The sequence below is a fragment of the Eutrema salsugineum genome, unplaced genomic scaffold (assembly GCF_000478725.1).
Source record: "Eutrema salsugineum unplaced genomic scaffold, Eutsalg1_0 scaffold_1, whole genome shotgun sequence".
Classification (NCBI taxonomy): domain Eukaryota; kingdom Viridiplantae; phylum Streptophyta; class Magnoliopsida; order Brassicales; family Brassicaceae; genus Eutrema; species Eutrema salsugineum.
The window spans coordinates 9,168,944-9,194,466 of NW_006256909.1; the positions used below are offsets into that span (position 1 = coordinate 9,168,944).

General features: G+C 37.0%; 4 protein-coding genes and 1 non-coding gene across 6 annotated transcripts; 3 read left to right on the plus strand and 2 right to left on the minus strand.

Annotated features, from left to right (window-relative positions):
• Positions 1-307: 307 nt before the first annotated feature.
• Positions 308-2,215, minus strand: LOC18030295 (purple acid phosphatase 6). Its single transcript, XM_006413987.2, has 7 exons — positions 2,060-2,215; positions 1,746-1,964; positions 1,540-1,651; positions 1,229-1,455; positions 1,021-1,159; positions 593-935; positions 308-506 (listed from the first exon to the last, which is right to left on the minus strand). The coding sequence occupies exons 1-7, from the start codon at positions 2,213-2,215 to the stop codon at positions 308-310; spliced, it is 1,395 nt and encodes a 464-aa protein (XP_006414050.1).
• A 4,577-nt stretch (positions 2,216-6,792) lies between these two features.
• On the minus strand, positions 6,793-11,377 carry LOC18030296 (protein STICHEL-like 3). The gene is made up of 6 exons (XM_006413988.2): positions 8,735-11,377; positions 8,430-8,649; positions 7,920-8,336; positions 7,255-7,789; positions 7,111-7,174; positions 6,793-7,024 (listed from the first exon to the last, which is right to left on the minus strand). Exons 1-6 carry the CDS (start codon positions 10,745-10,747, stop codon positions 6,923-6,925), a joined length of 3,351 nt encoding a protein of 1,116 aa, XP_006414051.1. The 5' UTR covers positions 10,748-11,377; the 3' UTR covers positions 6,793-6,922.
• A 5,041-nt stretch (positions 11,378-16,418) lies between these two features.
• TRNAG-UCC lies at positions 16,419-16,490 on the plus strand. The gene has a single exon. It is a non-coding gene; the product is annotated as a tRNA-Gly (tRNA).
• Positions 16,491-16,628: 138 nt separating this feature from the next.
• On the plus strand, positions 16,629-20,045 carry LOC18030499. Of its 2 annotated transcripts, none has more exons than XM_006413991.2 (15): positions 16,629-16,737; positions 16,916-17,161; positions 17,262-17,423; positions 17,516-17,566; positions 17,665-17,799; positions 17,900-17,923; positions 18,019-18,130; positions 18,212-18,337; positions 18,422-18,471; positions 18,572-18,730; positions 18,820-19,031; positions 19,117-19,240; positions 19,332-19,445; positions 19,517-19,597; positions 19,696-20,045. In XM_006413991.2, the coding sequence occupies exons 1-15, from the start codon at positions 16,675-16,677 to the stop codon at positions 19,840-19,842; spliced, it is 1,806 nt and encodes a 601-aa protein (XP_006414054.1). In that variant the 5' UTR covers positions 16,629-16,674; the 3' UTR covers positions 19,843-20,045. The 2 variants fall into 2 exon arrangements, with proteins under 2 accessions (XP_006414054.1, XP_006414053.1); XM_006413990.2 differs by having other exon boundaries at positions 16,653-16,737; positions 16,925-17,161.
• A 1,015-nt stretch (positions 20,046-21,060) lies between these two features.
• LOC18030500 (ras-related protein RABA1d) lies at positions 21,061-22,705 on the plus strand. Its single transcript, XM_006413992.2, has 2 exons — positions 21,061-21,525; positions 22,049-22,705. Exons 1-2 carry the CDS (start codon positions 21,305-21,307, stop codon positions 22,476-22,478), a joined length of 651 nt encoding a protein of 216 aa, XP_006414055.1. The 5' UTR covers positions 21,061-21,304; the 3' UTR covers positions 22,479-22,705.
• Positions 22,706-25,523: the final 2,818 nt, after the last annotated feature.

The window sequence follows — 25,523 nt, forward strand, 5'->3', positions numbered from 1 at the left end:
TGGTACGTAAAATCTGTGAGTCTTCATATTCTCGATTTTTGTCTCCGTCCACCGAGTAGAAAGAAGAAAATACGACAAACAATGTTATTAACACCAATATTTTGGTAAATCTGATGATATGAAACAGAATATCCGTGCAAAATGATCCAAAGATTTTTTTGGACGTTAGACAAAATCCAACGCAATCTCCATAAATCAAACTAAATATTTTTTAAAAAAACATAAAGTATTGGAGAAGACGAAAAAATCCAAAATCCAAACAGAAAATCAAAGAACAAGAAAGAAATCTAAATACTAAAGCAAATGCTTAGACATTGCTGGAAACGATCTCCTCCTCTGGAAAGAAATGTCTGTTATACAACATGAGAGAATCAGCTGCAACAGGTTCATTGTCTTGGTTTCGATGCCAAGTATAAAGTGCATGAGTTCGGTTCTTAATCTCCAAAAGTGCATGACCGAAACTTGCCTCCCTATATGCCGAATAACTTGGTTGTGGATCAGTGAAACTGTAAAAGAAAAAAAAAAGTAAACCCAAAACATATAAGATCTTAGTTAAGACAAGAAAAAGAAAGTTATAAAATGTTTTTGTTACCTATTTGCGATTCCTTCAATGTTTCCTCCATCTCCGATTGTGATGTAAATTGGCGCATTGGGGTCTTTGATAGGAGTGCTCAAACCATTTGTGATGTTATACTTAATATTGGAGATACGTTCGGATCTCTCATAGGCATGGACGTGACCAGACAAAACCAAATCAACCTTGTTGTTAACAAACCACGACTCAAACATTAGCCTCATGCTCTCACCTTCCATGTAATGGTAGTTGTTGCTGTTGTACCACGGGGAATGAACCAATACAATCAACCATGGAGTCTCCTCTCTGTTCACGTTCTTCAGCTCCTGCTCGAGCCACACGTATTGCGGTGTGTATTTGCCTGGATATAAGATAACGTGTTACGCAAGAAAAAAAATCAAGAGAGATTATAAAATATTTAGGGTTTTGTGATTGTTTTTGTTTACCGTAGGCAGAGTAAGAGGAGAGGACGATGATGTGAGCAGGGCCGCGTCTGACTGAGTACCAAAGAGGAGATATGCTCCCTGAGGCTTTATAGGCGTTAGGGTAACGGTGCTTGTAAGGCTTGAAGGCGTGAGGCTCACCCTGGTTACAGATTCATATTGTAAATAAACCGAAAACACTATGATTAGAGAGTAATAAAGTGAATCTTACAATTTCAGGAACGTAATCAATCTCGTGATTCCCGGCGGCAAAGATAAAAGGCTGATAAGCAGCGCAAGGTTCCACGAATCTTCCCCAAGTATCCCACTTTCTTTGGTCATGGTTTGGGTGGTCGTCAGCATAAGACAAGTCTCCGGCAAAGAGAACGGCTTGACCTTTAGGGTTTGACATGTAGTGGTATAATGTCTCGTTAGATGCATAGGTTTGTCCAAGATCACCTACAAAAACATATAACTCATTAGACATCATCGATTTGGAAACCCTAATTTCAAAATCTAGGTTTAGAAAGATCCGTGAGTTACCCATAATCCCGAATGTGTATGGAACATCTGGTCCAACCTTTGGGGGAGTTGTGAAGTGGAATTGTCTAACGGATTGATCGGTACCAACCTCGTAGATGTACTTAGTATCATACTGCCATGTAAAACGAGAACAGAAACATTAAGAAGAAAGATTAGTCAATGTTCTTACATGGAATGATAAGTTACGTGATAGAAAGTTCACAAACCTCAAGTTCTTTGATGGTGGCGTGATGAATAAATCCAGAAGCATAGTCATAGAATCTGTAAGATGACGTGGAGGCATGAGCTTTCTTCTTTTCCGGCTTCACGTCGCTTCCGTTACCGGCGATCCAGTAAGTAACGACGTTAGTACCAGCTAGATTTAAAGGCGTCACCCATGAGATGATCATGGCACGTCCGTTGTGGTCTCCTTGCGTTAGATGAACCTAACTCATGCAATACACAATTAAAAAAAAACTCAATACAAATTGTTGGTGGTTTGATCTAATACTATATGAACAGGTAAAAAAAATTATAAGACCTGTTCAGGAGCATTGTGAGTAGAAGGAGAAGGGAATGTTTCCAGAGGCATCTCAATAGAGGGTTGAGCTTGTCGTACATACTCACTCGTTATTCCACCATTGATTGCGTTAGCAATGCTTAAAAACACGAGGGAGAATATGAAGAGATTGATCATGTTTGATTGTTTGCTTGCTTCGAGAGTTTTAAGTTTTGTTTGTTTGGATTACTGAGTTATCTACGCTTCATATATTTATAGCTAAGTGGGATCCTAGGAATATGCCAATAGGAAAATAGTTGATTCGGAATATTATCTACCAACAAAATCTATATTTTTTTTAAAAAAAATAAGCTATCTATAAGTTTTTTTTTTTGTAAAAACCCAAAATTTTTGATATAGTAATATACGCTCGTATAAATCAGTCTTATAGTTAATTCAAAAAAAGTATTCAGTTTCGCTGATAAGAATATATTTTTAAAGGATAATTTTGGTGAATATTTTTGACGATAATAATAGAATTTAGTAAAGCATTTTGATGGCATAAACGTAAGCTCATTCTAAGCTTAGGAGAGCTAACTTCTTTAAAAAATCTAAATACTTGAATTAATTTTCCTTGTACCCTTTTCATGTTTTCAATTAAAAAAATAATCAGATAGTGAAACTATTTTCTGCAATTAAAAATTTAAAAGGTTTCATAGTTTACGCGGTTTATTATACATAAAAACATGATTTCTTTTTTTTTAATAACATCTATTTTATTAAATGGTAAAAGGTTGATACAACATGTTTACAAGCTACATAGGTGGTATTTGAAAAACAGAAGAACAGAGTTGTACGCTTGTTTTGCCAAAGTATCCGCAGCTCGATTACATAAAAACATGAATTATGCTAGAAAAAAAGAGAAACAGGATTGAAAAGAAAAATAGAACTTAATTAGGAAAGTGAAAACGACAAGGTTTCAAAGAAATGGGTTACAAACAATAGGGTATATTCGGGGGCAAAAAATTAATAATTTATAAACAAAAAATTAAACGGTTACACATATGTATTCTTGGATAATCATATTTAAAAGTTTAAATATTGGAAAATAATATTGGTTGACGAAGAATAAATAAGATCATCCGTATTTTTTTATTGTCAAAATAGAACACATGTGTATAACACAAGTCTTCTGTCGTGTCATAGTACTAGAAGTCTAGAACGACCGGTTTTCCGATTCTTATAGTAGAGTCTTGGTTGTTGAATCTCTCCTATTATTCTGTGTTGATTCGGGTCAATTTGATAGTCTATTTCGTCTTTCGGGATTTTGTAGATTTGAAACTTTAATGAATCGACAAGTTTCTAGAAGAAGCAAAATCTTTAAAATTATCTTTAAAATTTCTGAGCAGAGTATGTGATATGGAAGATGAGGACCTTCAACGGATTCAAAAACCTCGTGGAGCCAAAACGGAAAGAGTTTCATAGTTTGGAATCCGGCAGAATGTTGCAAAGACCTTCCTTTGGGACTCTAAAAAATCAGCAACTTTTTTAGCCAATTTGTGATAAATGTTGCTATGTTTTGTTGAACGAAGGGCTTAATACTTTATGATCGATGTTGCTATATTTTGTTAAACGTAGTGCTACACTTTGTTATCGATGTTTGTTAATACTTTGTGAGCATAGGGCTTTGTGATCGAAGTTGCTATAATCCTTGGTGATTAATGTTGGTGGTATATTTTTTGTTGAACACTTGCTAAGCTTTTGGAGAAGATTAACGCCACATGGAGAAGGTGAATGCATATCATGAGTTGAAATGGAAGCCACACCCATACTTAGGTCGGTTGAAAATTTGCAAGATTAGGGAAGAACGTGATCTAATTAGTCAGAATGGAAGGGGTCATTGAAAGGAAGATGAAGGAGAGAAGAGGGCACCTTTATCGAAAGATGTGGAGGATATCGAGTGCAACATATAGTTGTTTGACGATCAAATTCTCATAATCTGTATGAATTCTCTAACTAATTGATATGCTTTGTGACTGCTAAAATCATTTTTGATTTGTTGCTAGTTTTTGAATCAGAAAAGTTCATTTGCTGAAGTGATCGGTTAATCAGTGTGTAGTAGGTTATACTCAATTCAATTGTGTTTGCCAAAACATTACTTTATTTAAAAAATTATAAACTATACCAATTTTATTTGAGTCTATGATATATGACAATACACCTGAAAATATATTCAGACACTCCTTGGCTTTCCATATCTCAAAAGTACTATATAAAATCATGTGGTTAGACAACACCAAAATGCATAAATCTCTTTACAGAATTGTCGAATATACTTTCGAATATGCATGTAATTCAGAATTTGATTTTCTCTGTATAATATACTTGAAATTTGAAAGGATAAAAGCAAGAAACAAAATGACATGTGCACAAATTTTGGACATGATAAATCGTTATATCTTACTAAATCATTTAAACCAATATTATGATCAGAAAGAGAAAGCAATGTTTTAAAGACATCTCGACCAATGATTGAGCTTGTCGGACATATTTGTTTGTTATTCCACCATAGATTACAATAGTGTTACTTAGAAATACAATGGATAATTGGAATAGATAAATTATTTTCATTGATCATTTGTTTTTTTCAAAAGCTTTGATATTGTTTGTTGTGATGACTTGCTTCTTTACCTTTTAGAAATATGCCACTATTGTTGAAAAGAGAAAAAAAATTAGATTAAGAAAAAACATGACAACGTTTAAAAGAAATGTCACAACTGGATCTGGATCTCCTGAACCATATCATATGGTGTTATGATAGGCTGTAAGACGGTAGCTGCCAACATCTTGAGCAATGACTTCTCGGACGAGGAAGAGGAGTTGAGAGAACTTATGGTTATACTATCATCTTGTTTTTTTATTTGTTGGCATTTTAAAAATATAAAAAAAACAATTATTGTTTAATTGTCAGATATAAATCATTTAATCTTTGCATAAATTTTCTAAAAAACCATCCAATTTTAATATGAAATTTTTGTCTTCAATTCGTATAATATAAGATTTTCTTTAGTTTCCGCTATTTTCGAAAGATTACAAAATAATATGAAGTAAAGTTGTAAGTTTTTGAAAAACACAAACATTGATATGAAGAAGAGAGATACCATTTCCGAGATGAGAATCATGAGATCCTTTAGCTGATATGGTAAACTTCTTTCCATTGAACAAAATCTCCAGATTCACTAAGAGCGAAGTTTCAATCTCGATCAAAAGAAACAAAGGAAAAAGATTCTAGTTTCACATCTTTACCTGAGAGCGATGATGATCGAGATCAAAGACTTGATGATGAGAATAAGGAAGAAACTTGGTGGAAACGGCACAAAGAAAAAACAACACCACAAACTTTCCTGGTCGTGATTCTCACTGCGTCCTTTGTTGATTCAGACAATGCTTGTCCGTATGAACCGCTAATGTTCAGACAGAAAATCCTCATCATTCTCTGTGACAGCCTCATCAAGTTCCTCCTCGCTTCTGCAGAGTACGTATCACTGAAGAAAAAATACTGAGTAAACAAAAACGAAGGCACATTGATTTTGGAAGTTTTAGGTTTACTTGTGAAACAAGTTATACCTCCAAGGTCGGTAATGTTTGTAGCCATGAGACTAGCCATCCTCTCACACTGTCTCTTCAACACTGATAACCACCGTTGAGATAGTCAAAGGCCACACCACTCTTTACATACTCTCTTATCGCCTCGTGCTGCACATGCTTCTCCTCTACTTCCACATGTTACCCACGTGACCTGAGAGTATCCGCTAGGTATATCTTGAATGATGCAACCAGAAGGTTTGCTACGGTATTTATCAGTAGTAGTAGTAGCTGAAGCTGGTTTGATCAAACCGTGAAAGCTATCGATCGGGAAATCTACAATCATCTATTTTCCTTCTTCCGCCATTTGCTCCACATACCGAATAAAATATAACCCTCTCTTGTTGGTACCAATCATAGTCCTTGTAACTCTGCATACATCTTTTTCAATAAACAAAAAACAAAAAGTTTTCCTTTATTATAAGAAAACGTATTAATAAGATGAATCCTCCACTAATGAGTTGCAATATCGTTACTCACCAGAAGAAGAGAACGACTTGCTCCAGAAACTCCAGAAGAAATGATTCTGATCGTTTTGGCTCTTGACACTAGTGAGCAGAACATTTCCGACTATTTTTCCTTCAAGCTAAATTTGAACACATTTCTGTTAACTGTGAGTTTTAAGTTTAAAAAAAAAGTAGTTCAAGAAACGCATTTGACTTCTTTTTTCTTACTGCATCAAGGAAAGCATTGACGAGGGATATGCTATTCATGAGGACAACTGTGTTAGCTCTTGAAGCTTCTCTGCGAAAATGATCATTAATCCACAAGGGCTCATTTGTGTAACACAAATTTGCTAATTCTTGAACACAAGAAACCGCAAGATCCATCGCAATCGCCTTTTCTTCTTCCGCAATCAATATAACAATGTTTTTATTAGTCTCCGAGAAGAAGCAGGCAGTGTCTTTTGGAGAAGGATTCATCAAAGTCCTTGAGAATAACCATGTTGGGATCATAAGTAATCAGTTCTTTTTTTGGTTTTTGTAGTTTTGTTAGATGATGAAATTTTGGTATTTTTCAGAACCAGATGCTCTTTACTTGTTTGATCTATTTCTTGATGCTTTCTACATTAATGAAAACATCTCTATTTCGTTTCCCAACTCATAAAAAATCTCTATCTTTGATTAAACAATTAAAAACTGATCCATTTATTTGTGGTAAGAACAGATCCACTAAGATTACAATTGCAAAGAAGCTACATTGATTTTGACTACAGTAAATCTTGCGTATGATCGATCAAAGAACAACTAAAGCCTTATCTTATCTTGTTGGAGACCTCGTCGACAGACATTTCCCGCACGACACGAACTTCAATAACGAATGTGGTCTTGCCCTTCTTGTTCTCACCTTCAACCTCGTGACCTACAATTTCAAAGTTTCCATTTAATCAAATACACACAACCATTTTTTCTTTTAACTCGAACATAATAGAGGGTTTTTGTTGGTACCTTGCGACGTGTGCCTCTTGAGGATTTCCAGCATAACATGCTTCTTGATCTGGGTTCAAGCCTCCTGTAAGAAAAAAGGATAAACATTTATACAAAGTGATTTATAGTTTTGGGATGCTTCACTAAGTGTTTTGAGATTCTTACAGATTCTCTTGTTCCAGCTTCTCTGCGATAGATACGGCTTTGCGTTTAGACCAGCCGTTTTGGAGTGTGCATCCATCAGCTTGCTGAATCACATGAGCCAACGAGACCTTCCCTCTCACAATGCTTTGGCTCTGGTTCTGATTCTGGCTTGCTTCCAAATGCTTCCTTCTAGCTCTGGCTAACGCGGAAGAACCAACTCGCTCTGTCCTCTCCTCCTCTTGCTTCTGTTGTTGATGCCGTCTTTGTCCGTTGGATTCAGTGACTTCAACTATCTCACTTCTCCAGCTTCCATCCATGTTGTTATCTTGGCCAATGAGTGCTAATGGAAAGCTTTTATCTTTTGCAGACGGGTGATGATGATGATGATGATGATGATGATTCCCATTGTTTCTTGGGTCTTTCTTTGTCTCGCATCTGATTTCTATAGTCACCGGAGACTCAAGAACCACCTCAAATGCTTGCATAATATGGCTACGGAACTTCTCAGCCGTCGATTTGGTTAAAGGTGAGCTGAACATTAAATGCACAGTAGGAGCTGCAACAACACAAGTAAAGGAAAATTTGGCATCAACAAATTTGAAAATCTAATCAAGATTCAATCTTTTTTCACTAAAGCAGAAAGAAATTGGCTTCAAAATCAAGATTCAAGCTTTAAATGCATTTACCTGAACCGAGACTAAGAGAGACTATTCTTCCTTCTTTATAAAGAAACTCTCTCAAACCGTTAACTCGAAGCTTCTCAATAACTTCTAACCAAATTTCTTCAACAGCGGGTCGGTTAATTCTATTGTCTCCTCTTCTTCTGTCCAATCCAGAACTTCTTTCCGCTGCTGCATCGCTAGAAGGATCCAGATGGTGATCAGAGCTTTCTCTACCTCCACTGTTCTCTAATGGCACTGGACTTCGGTCAAAGCTAGTATCCGCAGTGGAAGAACGTTGAAGCAAATAGTTCTGATCAGGAGCCAATTGAAGCAACGCGGCTGTGAGCCAAGTCAGTTTATCGTTTGACACCCTCAGCTGTTTCTCTGCCTCAGATAAAGTCTTCAGGGCCTGCCTCAGTTTCTCCATATCTTCTTTAGATACTAAAAATGGTGACGAAAACACAAAGTTGGATCAGAAAAAAAGTAGGCACAAAGCTATTGCAATCTAAGTAGCTGTAAAATGTGGAAACTCACATGGTTGCCGTCGAAAAAACTTTCGTCTATGCCGATCTTTGGTGAAATCGTAACTACCCGCAAGAATATCGGTTATGACAGTTGCAAGCTGGGACATTAAAGCCAATGGTTCTACACTTGTTTCCATTATTGTCCTCAGGTTCTTCACAGTATTTACAGTGTCTGCAGATAAAGCTAAATCAAGAAGATCCACTAATTTCTCATCAGAAACAAGCCCAACCTGCAAAAGAAAAAAGAAAAGAATGTCAATGGATACGACAATTAACAAAAGCTCTGATTTTTCGATCTAATTTGTTAGTGCTTACCAGTTCCTGAACTAAAGGAACAGAGATCCTCTGTCCTAACAAACTCAGCTGTTCAAGAGTCATCTCAGCATCTCTTAATGAACCATCTGATCTCGAAGCAATAAGCTTCAAAGCATCTTTCTCTATCTCAATCCCTTCCTTTGATGCAATCCACTGCAAGGAGTAAACGATATCTGCGTCTTTCAGCTTGGGGAAGAAGAATTTCTGGCACCTCGATATGATCACATGAGGCAAAACGTCAAGACTCGAGCACACGAGGATAAAGACTACACGGCGTGGCGCTGCTCGGTCCACCACTTTGGACAGCGCATTCCAACAATCAGACGACAAGGTATCGCAATCATCAAATATGAAAACCCGAGGAGACTGCGACGAAACCATCACATTACCATCAAGCAAATCCATAATGTTCTCAAAGTCGAAATTCCCCACAGGACCCACTTCCCTAATGTTCCAGCTTTTGCCCGTTTCATGTGAAACACACGAACTGCAAGTCCCACAAGGCTTAGGCTGTTCCACAGAATGACAATTCAACGCCCTTGCGAATATCCGAGCGCAAGAGGTCTTTCCTGTTCCATTTGGACCGTGAAATACATATAAAAGTCCAAGCTTCCTTCTTGCAACTGCGTTAGAAAGAGCTTGTACAACCAGATTCTGTCCAACGAGGTCCCTGAAAGTCTTAGGCGTGTATTTCTCCGTAAGACTCTGATGCTGATGCCGATGAGGATTTCTATGGCTCTTCTTCTTGTGTTTCTTCTCCCCTGACCTTCCTTCTGAAGCAAGATCAGAATCTTCTCCATTCTTGAGCAAGTTGTCTGCAAAAATCCCTAGCTCCCCTGAGTAATCATGCACCCAACCTTCATTCTCTGCACTATCAACTAGCAAAGGAAGTGCTTCGCCGCCATCAGAGCGGTTCAAGGAGCTCGAGTCATCATCAGATTGTATCATCATCATATCAGATCCATTCCTCTCATTGGATTCACCTTTCCTTCCCTTTGAATCAGACATACCACAAGACAAACTCCTACCGGCCTTGTCGAGGAAAGTTTTCCCTCGGTGATGGATCCTCGACCAATTAAACGGAATTCCACAAGCCTTGGTCATGTTCTGTTCCCCAAATCCCTCTTTGACTTTGTCTCCCTCATACTTCTCACCTTGTGGCAGTGAGTTAGAAGCAACAGACATCTCACTCTTACCACCACCACCACCTGTATCTCTACTCTTGCCCTGAACTCTCCTCGTCCCTCTAAATTTCCGTCTTTTAGACCGATTCATTCCACCTGCGCATCCTCGAGTAGTACCACCACCACCACCATACCTAACCCGTGGACGAACATTAGATGAAACCACATCATCACTATCACCCACAACAACCTCGTTTAACTGATCAGACAGTGACTTAGCAATAGCATCATTGATTCTACTAAGCCTCCCACTAGCTTTTGATCCTGAATTCCCGGAAGCAAAACCATGAGAAACCTCATTAACATTTTGATAATCATCTTCAACTCTATAACTCTTTCTACTAGATTCCTCTCTTTTCAATCTCCTACCACTTTCTCTAGCTCCAATTTCGCAGCTTTTACCAAACCCTTCATCAGAAGGAGTCACTTTAGATGTCCCAAAGTTAACAACAGGTGAAGAACCACTCAAACCAGACAACCTACGACTAGACTTAGACTTCTTTTGATCAACGGATCGTCTTCCTTCCACGTGATCTCCTTTCTTCGGAAGCAAATCGACAATGGAAGAAGGCGTGTTCCAGGCCGGTGGGCTCGCAGAGGGATCTCGAAGAGAGCGTGACCTTTGGAGGACAATGAGGTCTCTCATTAGGGCACGGTCGGATAAAACCGGACTCTGTTTATGCATATGGTTCTTCAAGTGAATACAGTTGGTTAAATGGATGTGGTTACGAAGATGCTCACCGATGTCTCCATTTGCATCTTTCAGAATTCGATTCCGAGTAGAAGAAGAAGAAGCAACTCTTGTCGTTGTCGTCGTCGTTGTCGTCATTTATTCAGAAGGAGAAGAATTTTGTTTCCTTCCTCCTCGGAACCTTGCACAAAAACCAAATCGAATTGTATCTCATCGTGTGAACCAAATCCTCTCAACTTTCCAAATTCGAAGTAACTAGCAATGATTCCACTGAATACCCAAAGATTACAGCTTTAAAGTCTCGATACCCAAAGATTACAGCTTTAAAAGTCTCAAATCTCAAAAAACCACTTCCAAGAAGTTCACAATTTAGTGAGAAAAAAAGGTAAAAATATGACTTGGTAACGCAAATGGGGAAAAAATGGAAACTTTGGAGCTCTGTTACCAAATCGAGGGGAGAGAACAGGAGCTTAAGCATCAAAATTTCTGCTTCTTAAGCACTAAAGAGAAGGTGTGAGAGAGAAAAATTGATAAGAGTGGAAAAAAGAGGCAAGTGGGCATCATTGTTAGTGACCTCATCAGCCATAGAAACAACAGAAATCAAGAAACGGCATCGTTTTAAAAGCAATCACAGATCTCTCCTCTTTCTTTACCAAACTTTCACATGCAGATTCAGAGGAAACTGATGGGTTCTTCTGGCGATAACGATGGCTTTTGGCAGAGAGATAGGAGAAACCTCCGTTTCGGGAAGAGGGTTTTGTTTTTTTTGTTGGTTTCTAGTGAGGGAAAAAAATAAGAATCTTGAGAGAGAGAAAGAAATGGAGACAGATCTGTTGCAGACACGAACACAGATGCATATAATAGGAACAAAGCCAATAAAGAAGTGTCCGTTTGTATGAGAAGCATGCAAGGGAAATTATGCTCTTTAATTCTTTTTTTTTAAACATCATTAGGCTCTTTAATTCTTTTTTTTAACGACATTAGGCTCTTTAAGACTTTTTTTAATCTTCTAATTTATATGAAAATTATACAATTTATGCTATTTACTACTCTCTCCGTTTTATAATAAGTGTCGTTTTATATTTTCATTTTTTGTTTCAAAAAGAATATCATTCTGCATTTTCAATGTAACTATTTACTCTTATTTCCTGTTTTATTCCTCATTTAAAGATAATAATTTTTGTAATTAAATGTTATAAAAGTATATTAATTAGGAGTATATTTGTATATTTTATTTATTTCTTAATCTATTTTAAATGTGTTAGAATGACACTTGTTATGAAACGGTGGGAGTATTACTAATATCAACAGGTTTCAGAGCTTCGAATTATGCTGCTTGCTTTGTTTTTGGTACAGATTTAAAAACTAGTAGTTGTCATTTATTTTGTCAACCTTATTTTTTGGTGTTTTTCTTTGGGATATAATGGGGTCATTGTAGATACAACCGTTTGACTGCAACTGGGAAGATGATCTATTCCTTTAAAGAGAACCCAATCCTCATAAAGTATGTAAAATGTAATTTTCAAGACTTCAATTCATAAAAGGAAATCATTTGGATTCGTTATTTCGTTACCATTTCTAAAGGAGAAGAAATGTCCACCAAGCCAGTCATATCTTTGTACTCGAATGAGAAAGATTCCATAGTTCTATTGTGAAAATAGAATAAGTGAGTTTTAATGCCAAAACTGCATAGAGAATAATTAAGTAAAAAAAAGAAGAAATCGGATACGACAACAAAAACCTCCGGGAGATAACTTGGACGGTCAACGGGTCACGATCACGTGCGCACATTGAGACTGAGATGACCATTGAAAAAAAAAATTAGTATTTTTCTGTTGGCGTAGATGATGATCATTAAAGCTGATTTTGTTATTTTTCATAAAAACAAATGAGGAAACCGTCATTTCATGGAGGATTTATAGCCTATTAAAGTTTTGATCGGTAACTTTACGGAATAGCAGAACTGCGGAAAAAATCTTGCGGAATAGATTAAGCGATTTATAAGTCATCTTTTTGCGGAATGATTTTTCTTTTGTATTTTTGTTAAGCAAAAACGCAGTCTGTATTTTAGTGTGTATTTTTTCATTACGCGGATTTTTGTTGATTGGCAAAAAACCTACGGAATTATGTTTAAAACGCAATTCTGCCATTCCGCAGGTTACCAATCAGAGCCTAAATCTATCTTGGCACCAAAATTCCGTACTTGCACTCGTCGTGATCTAATCATAACTACCCATCACCTAGTTCTAGTTCTAGATTTTTTTTTTTTGTCATCTGATTTTCATTAATATTAGAAAATTAAATACGAGTTGAAATACATTAAGCCGGAGGAAACTTAACATCACCTAGTTCTAGATCTCAAAAATAATTCTTATTAATTTGATATAGAAAATACAAACAATATAACTAGTAGATTACCAATGAATTTTAATATTTTTTTTGTAAGAAATGAAATGAAATAAAATTTAAGGTTCCTATATACCACAATACAAGTGAAGGAGAAGGCATAGGATTCGGATAATATAATAAATGGATGAGGGTATGGTATGGACTCTGGAGAGTACGTATGGACCAGGACCACCGATTTGTATATTTTGGAAATTAATATTAGTTGGTCGGAGGAGGCTTTATCATGTGTCTTTTACAAAGACTCATGAGACATGAGACACTTTTTGATTACAAAAAAAAGGCATATCAACATGACTACATGTGCGTCTGCTAGCTATTGTATTTTCAATCCGAAGAGATTTGTTACATGGACGACAATATATCTAGGCACCTGAAATTTTGTCTATGTTTTGAACTGATTTACATATACCAAACTGGTTTTTTTTTTTCCGACGAAACCAAACTGGTTAAATATGTCATTTTGGTTAGCATACAAGTGGTTTCACTACATATTAATCATCTAAATATCGCTTACTCCTATGGTCAAATCTCCTGTGTGTCAGTGTGTTTGTGTGTGTAGAACTTACTACATTACAACTTTTTGGGACCAAAAAACACATCATAAGTCATAAGTGAAAGTGTGAAACATTAGGATGGTCCCTAAAAACAAAACTTATGTTATATCGCAGTTATACACAAGAAAGTTGGGAGATATAAGTCACATCACTATTAGCCACTTCTGTATATATGTTCGCTAATTATAACGATCGATGTTAACATTATTTCTCTGGTTGCATTGTATATATAATATTTATTATATTTAGAAAAATGTGAAGCTATAGTGTGGATACTTTAAATTTCTCAACTACTAGTACTTTGTATAAAGTCGAGAATCGGCAAGGCTCGTGAATTTTTTTGTTGGTATCTGAAATATTTATTAAGATAATCTGAAATACGCTGATATCTTCTTTTCCCCCCGGCAAAAATACGTTGTTATCTACTTATCTATAACCAAACGAAAAAGGATAAAATGAAACATGTTAGATAGCACTATAGAGGTTTCGCCTAAGTTTTATCGTGGAGGTTAATCAAATGTTTGAAAAATGAAGGAGTTTATGAATAGCACCTAAAAAATGAGGTCCTTGTAGTTCCAAAATCCAATGAACTAAAAAAGTGACTTTAAATAGACATTCTCTGACAAGTTAACATAACGTTTAATTTTGGAAAGTATTTTGATTCTCGAGCCCAAACTGATGCTTTAACACTTGGAACTTGTAAGAGTGCAGAATAGAATCTCTATCTACAAACTCAGGATTACTTTGTTATAAACCCTATGTGGCCTTTTTTCCGTTTGATATATGTTTCCTTTTGTTATATATTTAATACTTCGTATATCTAGTAGGATACAAATGTCACTACAGGAAGAAAAGAATGTTAAAGCAGATACACATACTTACATAGTGAAATATGTTGATAAAACAAAAAATGTTAAAGTTTATGACTTGCCATCTTCAAATCAATTGAATGAGTTAACATTTTTCCAAAATGTTATATTTTCTCACGTACGACACATTTTTATACAAACTACAAAGCCATAAAATCTGTTATTATGAAGAAAATAAAATAAAATAAAAGAATTCTATGACGTATAAAATCAGAACTAGTACAAATATCATCAACATCCAAATCTTAAAGTTCGTATAATCCATACCTAAACTATTTACCAAAATGCTTAACATGCATTGTCGAAGAATATCCTGGCATTTCTGACGTTTCAATAATCTCTAACTTGTTTTTAAAAGTTACAATATTATGTAACCGCTTAGTTCTATAATTAAATGAAAGTGCTGTTCATCAAAAGAAAAAAGCTAGCATTCTTTGATCACGTGCCACCATCGCTACTTTGCGGCGACCCATTGCTCGGCTCCACCTCCACGTGCCTGTATCGGCGTCCTGAGGTTTTAGCAAAACCTAGGCTTTGACTGGTAACCTGCGGAATGACGGAATTGCGTTTTTAAACACAATTCCGTAAATTTTTTGTCAATTAACAAAAATTTGCGTAATGAAAAAATACACACAAAAACGCAGATTACGTTTTTGCTTAACAAAAATACAAAAGAAAAATTATTCCGCAAAAAAGCGGTATAAATCGCTTAATCTATTCCGCAAAATTTTTTCCGCAATTCCGCCATTCCGCAAAGTTACCAATCAAAGCCCTAACTACACAGAACAAATTGTTCCCCACATGTTCTTCTATATATGTAAAACCCCAATTTAATATCCCAAAAAATTACTAGGCTAGAGAAAAGTCAAAAGCTGAAGCTAAATAAAACCAACCAATTTACATAATTACATATCACGAATTTGCTTGTGATATTTACTTACATCTCGATTGCTTCAAACATATGTTTTCTCTATCACGTTTTAAAATTAGTAATTCAGTAGAATATCAAACTTGGATATTGCTCGAATATCAATTTGAAGCAAAATCCAATTTAAATTTATAAACTTATAAATAAAAGGTGATTGCATTTCCTATCATCAAATCACCTCACCAATTATAGAGCCTAGCTGCGAATGTTCTTTTCTTACAATGTAAACATGGATATTACATAAAGTGATTGCTATTAAAAGAGTTGTTCTTCAATTGTTGGTTTGCGAGGTGCCATGATATCGAAAAGGACCGAGCTTTAGTTGAGAAATTAAAACTGCTGGGCTCTGATACCAACTGATAGAACAATGGATAGTAACCGATAGGATTTGTGATTTCGATTGTTTAGTCTGCGAATGCCTAAACGAAATACACGATCTTGAGTTCGTTGAGAACCAATGTTCTAGCCGAAAGCAAGAGGTTTAAAAGAACAAAGTGCTTCTTAGATTAATAATTCAATAAGTCGTATTCTCACAAGTTGAGATATCGACTATACTTATAATAAGAGTAAAACCCTAAAGCGATTAAAAAAGGAATAAATAATTTATCTAAAGAAAGGAAAAAATTTAAAGAGAAGGAATGTAAATAAAAACTAAAGCCAAAACAGAAAAGGAATGACGTAGATACGATGCATCAGTTTTTGAATTTTCATCTCACGTTCTAAGTACTCGAAAAGATTTGTAATGCAAATAAAGAGACAAAACAGAAGTTTAACAATATCTTGTTTACTGTTGAATAAGCTTAATCTTCCAATGAATGTCAAAGTAGCACTAGAGAAAATAATAAGTCAATATTATCACACAATAATAAAAAATAAACAGAGCTTAATTTACTTTGCTCCCAACCAATCACAACATAAATATATAAGATTGCAAATTAATACTTTCGACTTCTTGAAACAAAATTTTGTCGGAAAATCTCTTCCAAATGTTTTGGGAATAGAAACTTGAGTAATGTGTTATTAAGCTGGTTTCCCTGCGATTAACAAAAGCGTCTGTAGTCCAACGGTTAGGATAATTGCCTTCCAAGCAATAGACCCGGGTTCGACTCCCGGCAGACGCATTTTTTCTAATTATTTTGTGTCGTTTGAAGTACTGGTTCTGTAGGAAGAGAAGCTTTTTGGCTGAACCGCAAAACCAAACCGTTGGCTGAGACTTCCCCACGTGTGTGGTCTACAATCTCCATTCGTTTCACAGCACAAACATCTCTCTTGGCAAAATCTTCCAAGAGTTTTTGGAATTGAGAAATGGAGCTTTCTTCTTCTCTCAAGCTTTCATCGCCGTTATCTCCTTCCATCATCAACCTTCAGGTTACTTAAACAATTTCGCTCAGTTTTCCTATAATTTCTTACTTCGTTGATCTTCTATTACTCTGAAATTGGGTGGCAACAATTTTAGGCTAGAGTTCTTGTGTAACGATTCCAACTTAAACAAATTCGAAGACTTTGTTATTACTATTGTGTTTACTTGGGAATTTTTTTTTTTTAGCTTTTGCAGGGCACTTCATCAAGTAATATAGTAAACTTCTCTAACTACACTTCACTTCCTAAACCGTTTCTTCAACATGATGATAGAAGCCGACGTCTTCGACACCAACAAGCTTCACATTCACACTCTGTCAATCTAAGATCATATAGAAAACGTGTAACTGCAAAATCGGAATCACAAGGTTGGGACTTTGGTAGATTCGTCAAAACATTGTACTTCTTCAATGGACCACCGTCTCCTCTAAAGGTACATATATGAGCGTAAATCTCATTGAGGTTTAGAAACGTTTAGTTATTTTGGCGTAATTGATTGGTTTTTTTTTTTTTTTTTTTTTTTGCTTGTGAAGTTTGTTTCATCAGTGTTTGAGAAACTAACTAACGGATCAACGGAGGAACCGGTTAATGAAATGGAAACTTCAGGGATCATACTTGTGGCTGGAGCTACTGGTGGTGTAGGAAGAAGGGTAGTTGATATCTTGAGGAAGAGAGGGTTGCCTGTTAAAGCATTGGTACTAAGCTTTCAATAGATATCTCGATGCTTGTGTTTTTAATTCTGACAACGTGAGCAAAAGTCTTTAACTTTTGTGTACAATATTCACAGGTTAGAAATGAAGAGAAGGCTCGTAAGATGTTAGGACCTGACATTGATTTGGTGAGAAATTCCACTGAAACTTTCCACATTTTTAAGATTATCAATAACTATAGACTCTTGCATTTTAACAGTGGACTAAAAAGTCTTGATGTTGTCAGATTTTTGCAGACATTACGAAGGAGAATACACTGGTTCCTGAAAAGTTCAAAGGAGTGAGGAAAGTGATCAATGCCGTTTCTGTTATTGTCGGTCCAAAGGAAGGAGATACACCTGAGAGACAAAAATACAATCAGGTAGGTGGATTTCCCAGATTGAAGTTCTCTTAAAGCTTTGAATTTTTTTAATATTCTAGTTCTGAGAAATGACGATTTTTGGATATGGGTTTTAACGCAGGGAGTCAGATTCTTCGAGCCAGAGGTAATGAGACTAAAAGAACATTTCATGAATTTTTGAGAAAGTTCTGTGTTCAGTGTTCAACAAAACTAAAACCTATAGATTGTGGTGATACACAGATAAAAGGCGACTCTCCCGAGTTAGTGGAATATATTGGAATGAAGAACTTAATCAACGCTGTAAAAGATGGTGTTGGACTTGAGAACGGGAAGCTTCTTTTCGGTGTTGGAGGTAAGCTGAGTCAACTAACTTGATTAGGCTTTTAACTTGACATGAACAATTTTTGAAAAATTACTCAATGTATTTGTACAGATAACACGTTTAAAGATCTACCTTGGGGGGCCTTGGATGATGTTGTAATGGGAGGTGTCAGCGAAAGCAACTTCCTAGTCGATCTAACAGGTGGTGAAAACGGTGGACCTACAGGGATTTTCAAAGGTTAGATAATATAACAACTCAATTTCACAATTTTTTTCTTCTCTTGGGTTTCTACTTTTATAAACGTAAACATTGTTTTGTTAGGAATTGTTTCAACGACAAACAATGGCGGGTTTACTAGTGTACGAACGAAGGTAACGGGTACGACTTTATGTCAAAATCTCTCCAACATTTCTCTATCCTTTACTCTCTTATTGAAGCACACGAGTCTTTTCTTCAAAAAATTTCTGTCAGAACTTTCCCGAGGCCGAGAATCTCTCTGCATATGACGGTCTAGAGCTAAGACTCAAAGGAGATGGACTCCGTTACAAGCTTATCGTCCGGACAAGCCAAGATTGGGATACTGTTGGTTACACTGCTAGTTTCGACACTTCACCAGGCCAATGGCAATCTGTAAGTGAAATTACTTTTGTCATATATTCTTGATCTAACTCTTGTGGCTATATCAATAACAATGTTATATTTTCTTTTTCAAATCATAGGTACGCTTACCTTTCTCGTCTTTAAGACCTGTATTTCGTGCACGGACAAAGTCAGATGCACCACCTTTTAATCCGGCAAGTATCATTTCACTACAGCTTATGTTTAGCAAGTTTGAATATGACGGTAAGCTTAACCCGACTTTCAAAGAAGGACCATTCGAGCTTCCTCTATCGAGCATTCGAGCTTATATCCAAGATCCCGTTACTCCAAGGTCCGGTTTCAGTTTCTTGCATTCTAGAAACCAAACTCTTCAGTTTAAACTCTGAATTTGCATTTTCGTTACTTACGGTTTACAGGTTTGTTCATGTTGGCTCTGCGGGAGTAACCCGACCAGAGAGACCCGGTTTGGATCTAAGTAAACAACCTCCGGCTGTGAGATTAAACAAGGAGCTTGATTTCATTCTCACTTACAAGTTGAAGGTTTGTTCTCTCTATACTCTCTTCTTAGCAGAAAATTGGAGAAACTCATTATCACAAAGATTTTAAAGCTCTTTTATGTAAATATGAATAGGGAGAGGATCTGATACGCAGCAGCGGGATTCCGTTTGCGATTGTTCGGCCATGTGCTTTAACAGAAGAGCCTGCCGGAGCTGAGCTCATTTTCGATCAAGGAGACAACATTACGGTATGTTTCAGTTTTGCTTCCAAAACTTCTTAAGTTAACTAACATAACTAACTTCGGCTTTTAATATATAGGGTAAGGTATCGAGAGACGAAGTAGCTCGTATATGCATTGCTGCTTTAGAAAGCCCGTTAGCTCTAAACAAGACATTCGAGGTTTCAAGAATTAAGGAAATCAAGTTTCTTTTTTTTTTTTGAGGGGTTTTCTTCAAGATGTTTAATTTGAGCTATGTTTGTGTGTTATTTGTTTTCAGGTTAAAAGTACGGTTCCGTTTAGCGAACCTTTCACGGTAGATCCTGAGAATCCTCCACCGGAGAAAGACTACAATGAGTATTTCAAGAATCTGAAAGATGGAATCACTGGTAAAGAAGCTTTGGAACAGAGCACTGTTGCTGTTTAAAACCAGATATTTCATCTTACATACTTTTTGTAACTTTTTGTTTTTTTTTGTTTCTTAATTCTGTCTGAAAAAAAGTCTTTTGAAAGGTAAAAATAAATAAATAATAAAGTTTGTATATTCCATGTATACGGATTCGTACATTGTAGAATTAAGATTTTACAAAGCTTGTTAAACGACAACAATTAAGATTGTACCTTTTGATCCGTGGAGGTTTTAGAAGATTCTCGAATTTCTCTGCCATTTCTTTGTTTGTGAGAATTGTTCCTTGTGGTGTAAGAAAGGCCGTACGTTGAAACGGTGGAGACCAGATTCCACTTTGCTGGTAATTGAACTGAAACTCAGACACATCAATGTACTTCTGAAGAAGTTTTTCTGAAACTGGTTTTGATACGCTCTCAGCGAAAACAGAGGAAGAGGAAGAGGAAGATGGAGATTGAGACATTACTTAAAATAAATAAGACAACATTGAAAGAAAAAAAGTGAAAATTTTGATTGGAGGGTTTCATGAGGAAAGGCTTGATGGAGACTTTATGGTAATCAGTAATGACAAATTAATGGATTTTCTGCGAATAATGGAGGGTGAGTGGAGAGGAGCACAGAACATTTATCTGTCAGGAGTATTTTTTTCTCTCTCGTTTTTATTTCTTTCTAATAATCAGATTCGTTTTTGGATTACATATAAATCATTGAGCTATTTCACATGGCAAATGTTGTTATTGCTAACTAAAATATTAAACAAGTTAACTTGAGTAAAATTCTCTCTATTCGATAGTTCGACAATCTCATTAATCCCAAATGATTAGTGTTTTACTTTTGACCAAATGATTAAATAGTATATATACGATAGTAAACATTCGATATACTATTTACTCTAAACTCTTTCTCGACTCTGTGAAGATATCAAAGAATTAAGGTCGTATAGGCTTGAAATAGTACGTATTTATACCCATTGGGTACTAATTATATACAACTACAAATATTTCACCCTTTTGTTTTTTTTCGAAATTAAGAGTGACTAAATTTTCGCTTTTTACCAATGTAAACATGACTACCACCACTTTGTGACCTTTTCAAGAAAACATTACAGTAAATGTCGGATCTACCCCTAGTTTCAAAGGGTTAAAGAGCCGCAGATCAGACGAATAATGCAGGGATTTTGGTCATTTCGTTGACAATTTTTTTTTCACCTTGTCTAGTCTCAGCCAGAAAGACACAAGTCTTACCCTAGTTTTTCAAAAGTCTCTGTTTTTCTTTGGAAATCTGGGAAAATTTTTGAATCCAAAGAGAAAAAGCGGAAAGAAAAAAAAAGCAAAATCAAACTTTAAGTTTCTTTTCTTTTCATCATAGTGTCTTGTCGATATCTGTTCAATTTTCTCGGCAGATCTAAGGGCAATTTTTTAATTTTTATTTTCATTTTCTTTGTTCCGTCGAAGTGTGAAGCTTTATTCTGTGAGCAGTGTTAATGGCGGGTTACAGAGCTGATGATGATTACGACTACCTTTTCAAGGTTGTTCTAATCGGTGATTCGGGTGTTGGAAAGTCCAATTTGCTTTCTCGATTCACCAGGAACGAGTTTAGCCTCGAGTCTAAATCCACGATCGGTGTCGAGTTCGCGACTCGGAGCTTGAATGTTAACGAAAAAGTCATCAAAGCCCAGATTTGGGATACTGCTGGCCAAGAAAGGTTTGATTTTTCTTCCTTCTTTTTCATTTTCATTTCTTCATTTCTCGATCTGGGTTTTTAGGTCTTGGCCTTTAGATTGTGGATTCTGGACAATTCCTCTCTGGTTTGAGTCCTCGAGGACTAAATTGTTAGGCTAAGCAAACAATTTAGGTTAGAAATGTGAAAATCCGTTGCTGTGGATCGGTGTATACTCTGGCATTGATGGGTTTGTACATTTGCATAAAGAGGCAGAGCTTAAGCAAGCTTGAAAATCTCATTAGTCTCGTAGTAGATCTTAGGACCAACTATATCACCGGAGGTGAAGCATGCATTATTTACATTGTCTTCAATGATTATGATTTAAAGTTACCAGTTTTGTAGGAAATAACTTTGTTTTGCTGATTACTTACACCAATGAGAGATTAATATTGTTTGGTGTAACTGTAACTTCACTTCCATGTATCATACTTGCCTCCATAATTAGAGAAGATTATAGCTTTAAAGTCTCTCTTCAGTTATTTTTATCTTTTCCGCCATTTTTTAGGTACCGAGCAATCACTAGTGCATACTACAGAGGAGCAGTTGGGGCGCTTCTTATCTACGATGTAACTCGACACTCCACATTCGAAAACGTTGAGAGATGGCTAAAGGAACTTCGTGACCATACCGATCCAAACATCGTTGTGATGCTCGTGGGAAACAAATCCGATCTTCGTCATCTTGTGGCTGTTCAAACCGAAGACGCGAAGTCTTTTGCGGAGAACGAATCGCTCTACTTCATGGAAACTTCGGCACTTGAAGCTACTAATGTTGAGAACGCGTTCTCTGAAGTGCTCACTCAGATTTACCATGTTGTGAGCAAGAAAGCAATGGAGGCTGGTGGTGATTCGAACTCGGGTAATGTTCCTTCGAAAGGTGAGAAGATCGATGTTGATGTCTCTGCTGTGAAGAAGACCGGTTGCTGCTCGAACTAAAAGACTTGTCTCTTGCAGATTGAGGGGTTTGGTCTTGTGTCCTCAAGCCAAGATCGGTTTTTTTTTCGTTCTTTACATTCAAAATTCTTTTGAAGGTGTTTGCTTTTTTTAGGAAAAAACAATCTACATGTTATGTATGCTTTGACTTGCTTGCTTGAAATTTGCTTAGCTTTGTTCTGTTTCTGTACCGGTTAAAGAGATTTTGTAATTTAACCGGTTCTGGTCTATGGTTTGTTGTTCAGCTTGTTTTCTCTTCAATCCGGAAAAATCACTTAACTGTTATAACACATATGGACTCTTATACCGGCCCATCAGGGCATTGTACTTAACCTAGATTCCCTATGTACTCTATATATACATTCCAGTGATTAATAAAGTTTCTAAGTTTTCACAACACGTTATCAGCACGATAAGACTCTCTGAGCAAAAAACCCTAATAAATCCGGCCACCACCAAAACCCTAAAAGCAAGTCGAAACTTAAAAGACGCATATCTTCCAAACCGTGAGGAACCAGAAGACGATCTACATATCAAATCGAAGCCCTCGACGAGACGAATCTACTGGTGAAAACCGTTTGTCGATCCAACGTCGGACGCGCCCTCACGCACACTTACAGTACACGACGATCAACCAAAAAAAAATTTATTTTTTTTCATTTTGGGATTTGTTTCATTTTTTTTTCCATTTGCCGTTATTCTCAGACACTGCTTTACTTTATGATTTATCACATTTTCTGAATTCCTCAATACTGAATTCTATCTTCTATTCATAATGAAGCACACCAGCAAATGGAAACCATAGTCGTAGATAGTGGATCCAGCCACACTATCTTAAGAAACAAAAGTTACTTCATAAACCTAACCTATCAAACCGCAAATATTAGCACCATCGCGGGTCCCTCAAACCTTATCGAAGGATATGGTCATGCCTATGTGTTGCTATCAAATGGCACACAACTTGAAATACCAGATGCTCTATATTCTCCTAGTTCGAAGAGAAATCTTCTGAGCTTCAAGGATATAAGACAGAATGGTTTCCACATAGAAACCCAAGGTCAAGGGAACAAAGAATCCCTCCTAGTCACTAAAACCGTAGACGGCCATAAACAAATCCTCGAAACCATACCCGCGCTCTCTACTGGACTTTACCATGCTAAAGTCAGTATGATTGAAGCTAATACCACTCTCAAAGCCTGGTTTACTGATTATACTATTTGGCACGACCGGCTCGGTCATCCCGGTGCAAATATGATGCGTAAACTAATTCAAAACTCTCAAGGGCATACCCTCAAAGAAAACCGAGCTTATCCTCAACACCTCATGTGCACAGCTTGTTCTCAAGGCAAATTGATCACTCGGCCTTCACCAGTTAAATCTCTAAACAAACACTTCATTTCCTAGAAAGAATCCAGGGCGATATCTGTGGACCTATACATCCATCTTCCGGACCATTCCGGTACTTCATGGTCCTTATAGACGCATCGACCCGTTGGTCATATGTTTGTCTCTTGTCCTCTCGGAACCAAGCCTTCGCTAGGTTCTTGGCCCAAATCATAAAATTGCGGGCCCATTTCCCTGACTTCCCACTAAAGACTATCCGCCTTGACAATGCTGGTGAATTTACCTCACAAGCGTTTAATGACTACTGTATGGCCATGGGGGTAACCGTGGAACATCCTGTAGCACATGTCCATACTCAAAATGGATTGGCTGAATCATTCATTAAACGCATTCAATGGATAGCCCGACCATTACTCATGAGATCAAAGCTCCCGGCCTCAGCATGGGGACATGCAGTATTACATGCTGCTGAACTCATACGCATCCGGCCATCTAGTGAACACAAATATTCCCCATCCCAACTACTCTCGGGTCATGAGCCAGACATCTCCCATCTCAAAACATTTGGGTGTTCAGTATATGTACCCATTGCTCCACCACATCGAACCAAAATGGGACCTCAAAGAAGGATGGGAATATATGTTGGTTTTGACTCTCCCACCATCATAAGATATCTCGAGCCAACCACTGGAGATCTCTTCAAGGCCAGATATGCGGATTGCCAATTCGATGAATCGGTATATCCCTCTTTAGGTGGTGAGACAAACAAGCTGGTCAAAGATCTTTCATGGAATCAAACATCATTAAATTGGCAAGATCCTCGGACTCTAGAATGTGATTCAGAGATCCAAAAGATTATTCATTATCAAAAGCTAGCTAATCAATTGCCAGATTCCTTTGCTGACCCGACCAAAGTAACCAAATCGTACATCCCAGCTTGTAATGCACCAGTACGAATAGCTGTCCCAACGGGACAGACCCAAATTGCTACAGAGTCTGCACCACGTCTCAAACGGGGCAGACCTCTCGGTTCCAAAGATAAGAATCCCCGGAAATCAAAGAAAGGTGCAATAACCGAAACCGGGATTCCTGCAATATCAGACATAGCCGCGGCTGAGACTCAATCTAATGAACCCTCAATGGAAGTTCGGGACGCCGAATCTCCAGGTTCAGAAGATAACAATGAGATCTCCATCAATTACAATATGTCCGGAATACAATGGAATCGAAAAGAAGTCGACTTAAATGCACTCTTTGCATACAAAGTAGCACTTGATGTTGCGCTCACGCAAGAGGATCTAGAACCCACGTCAATAACACAGTGTACACATCGAACAGATTGGCTAAAATGGAAAGAAGCCATAAACGTGGAGTTAAAGAGTCTCAAACTCAGAAACGTGTTCGGTCCGATCATCCGGCCCCCATCACACATCAAGCCAGTGGGCCACAAATGGGTTTTTGTGCGCAAAAGGAACGAACTCGGTGAAGTCGTTCGATACAAAGCACGGCTTGTAGCACAAGGATTCTCACAGAGACCCGGAATCGATTATGAGGAGACTTATTCTCCAGTGGTGGATGCAACAACATTCCGATTCCTCATAAGTCTGGCCATAAGAGAAAATCTTGATCTGCGGTTAATGGATGTTGTAACCGCATATCTCTATGGGCCCCCTGGGAACAACGAAATATAATATGAGACTCCCA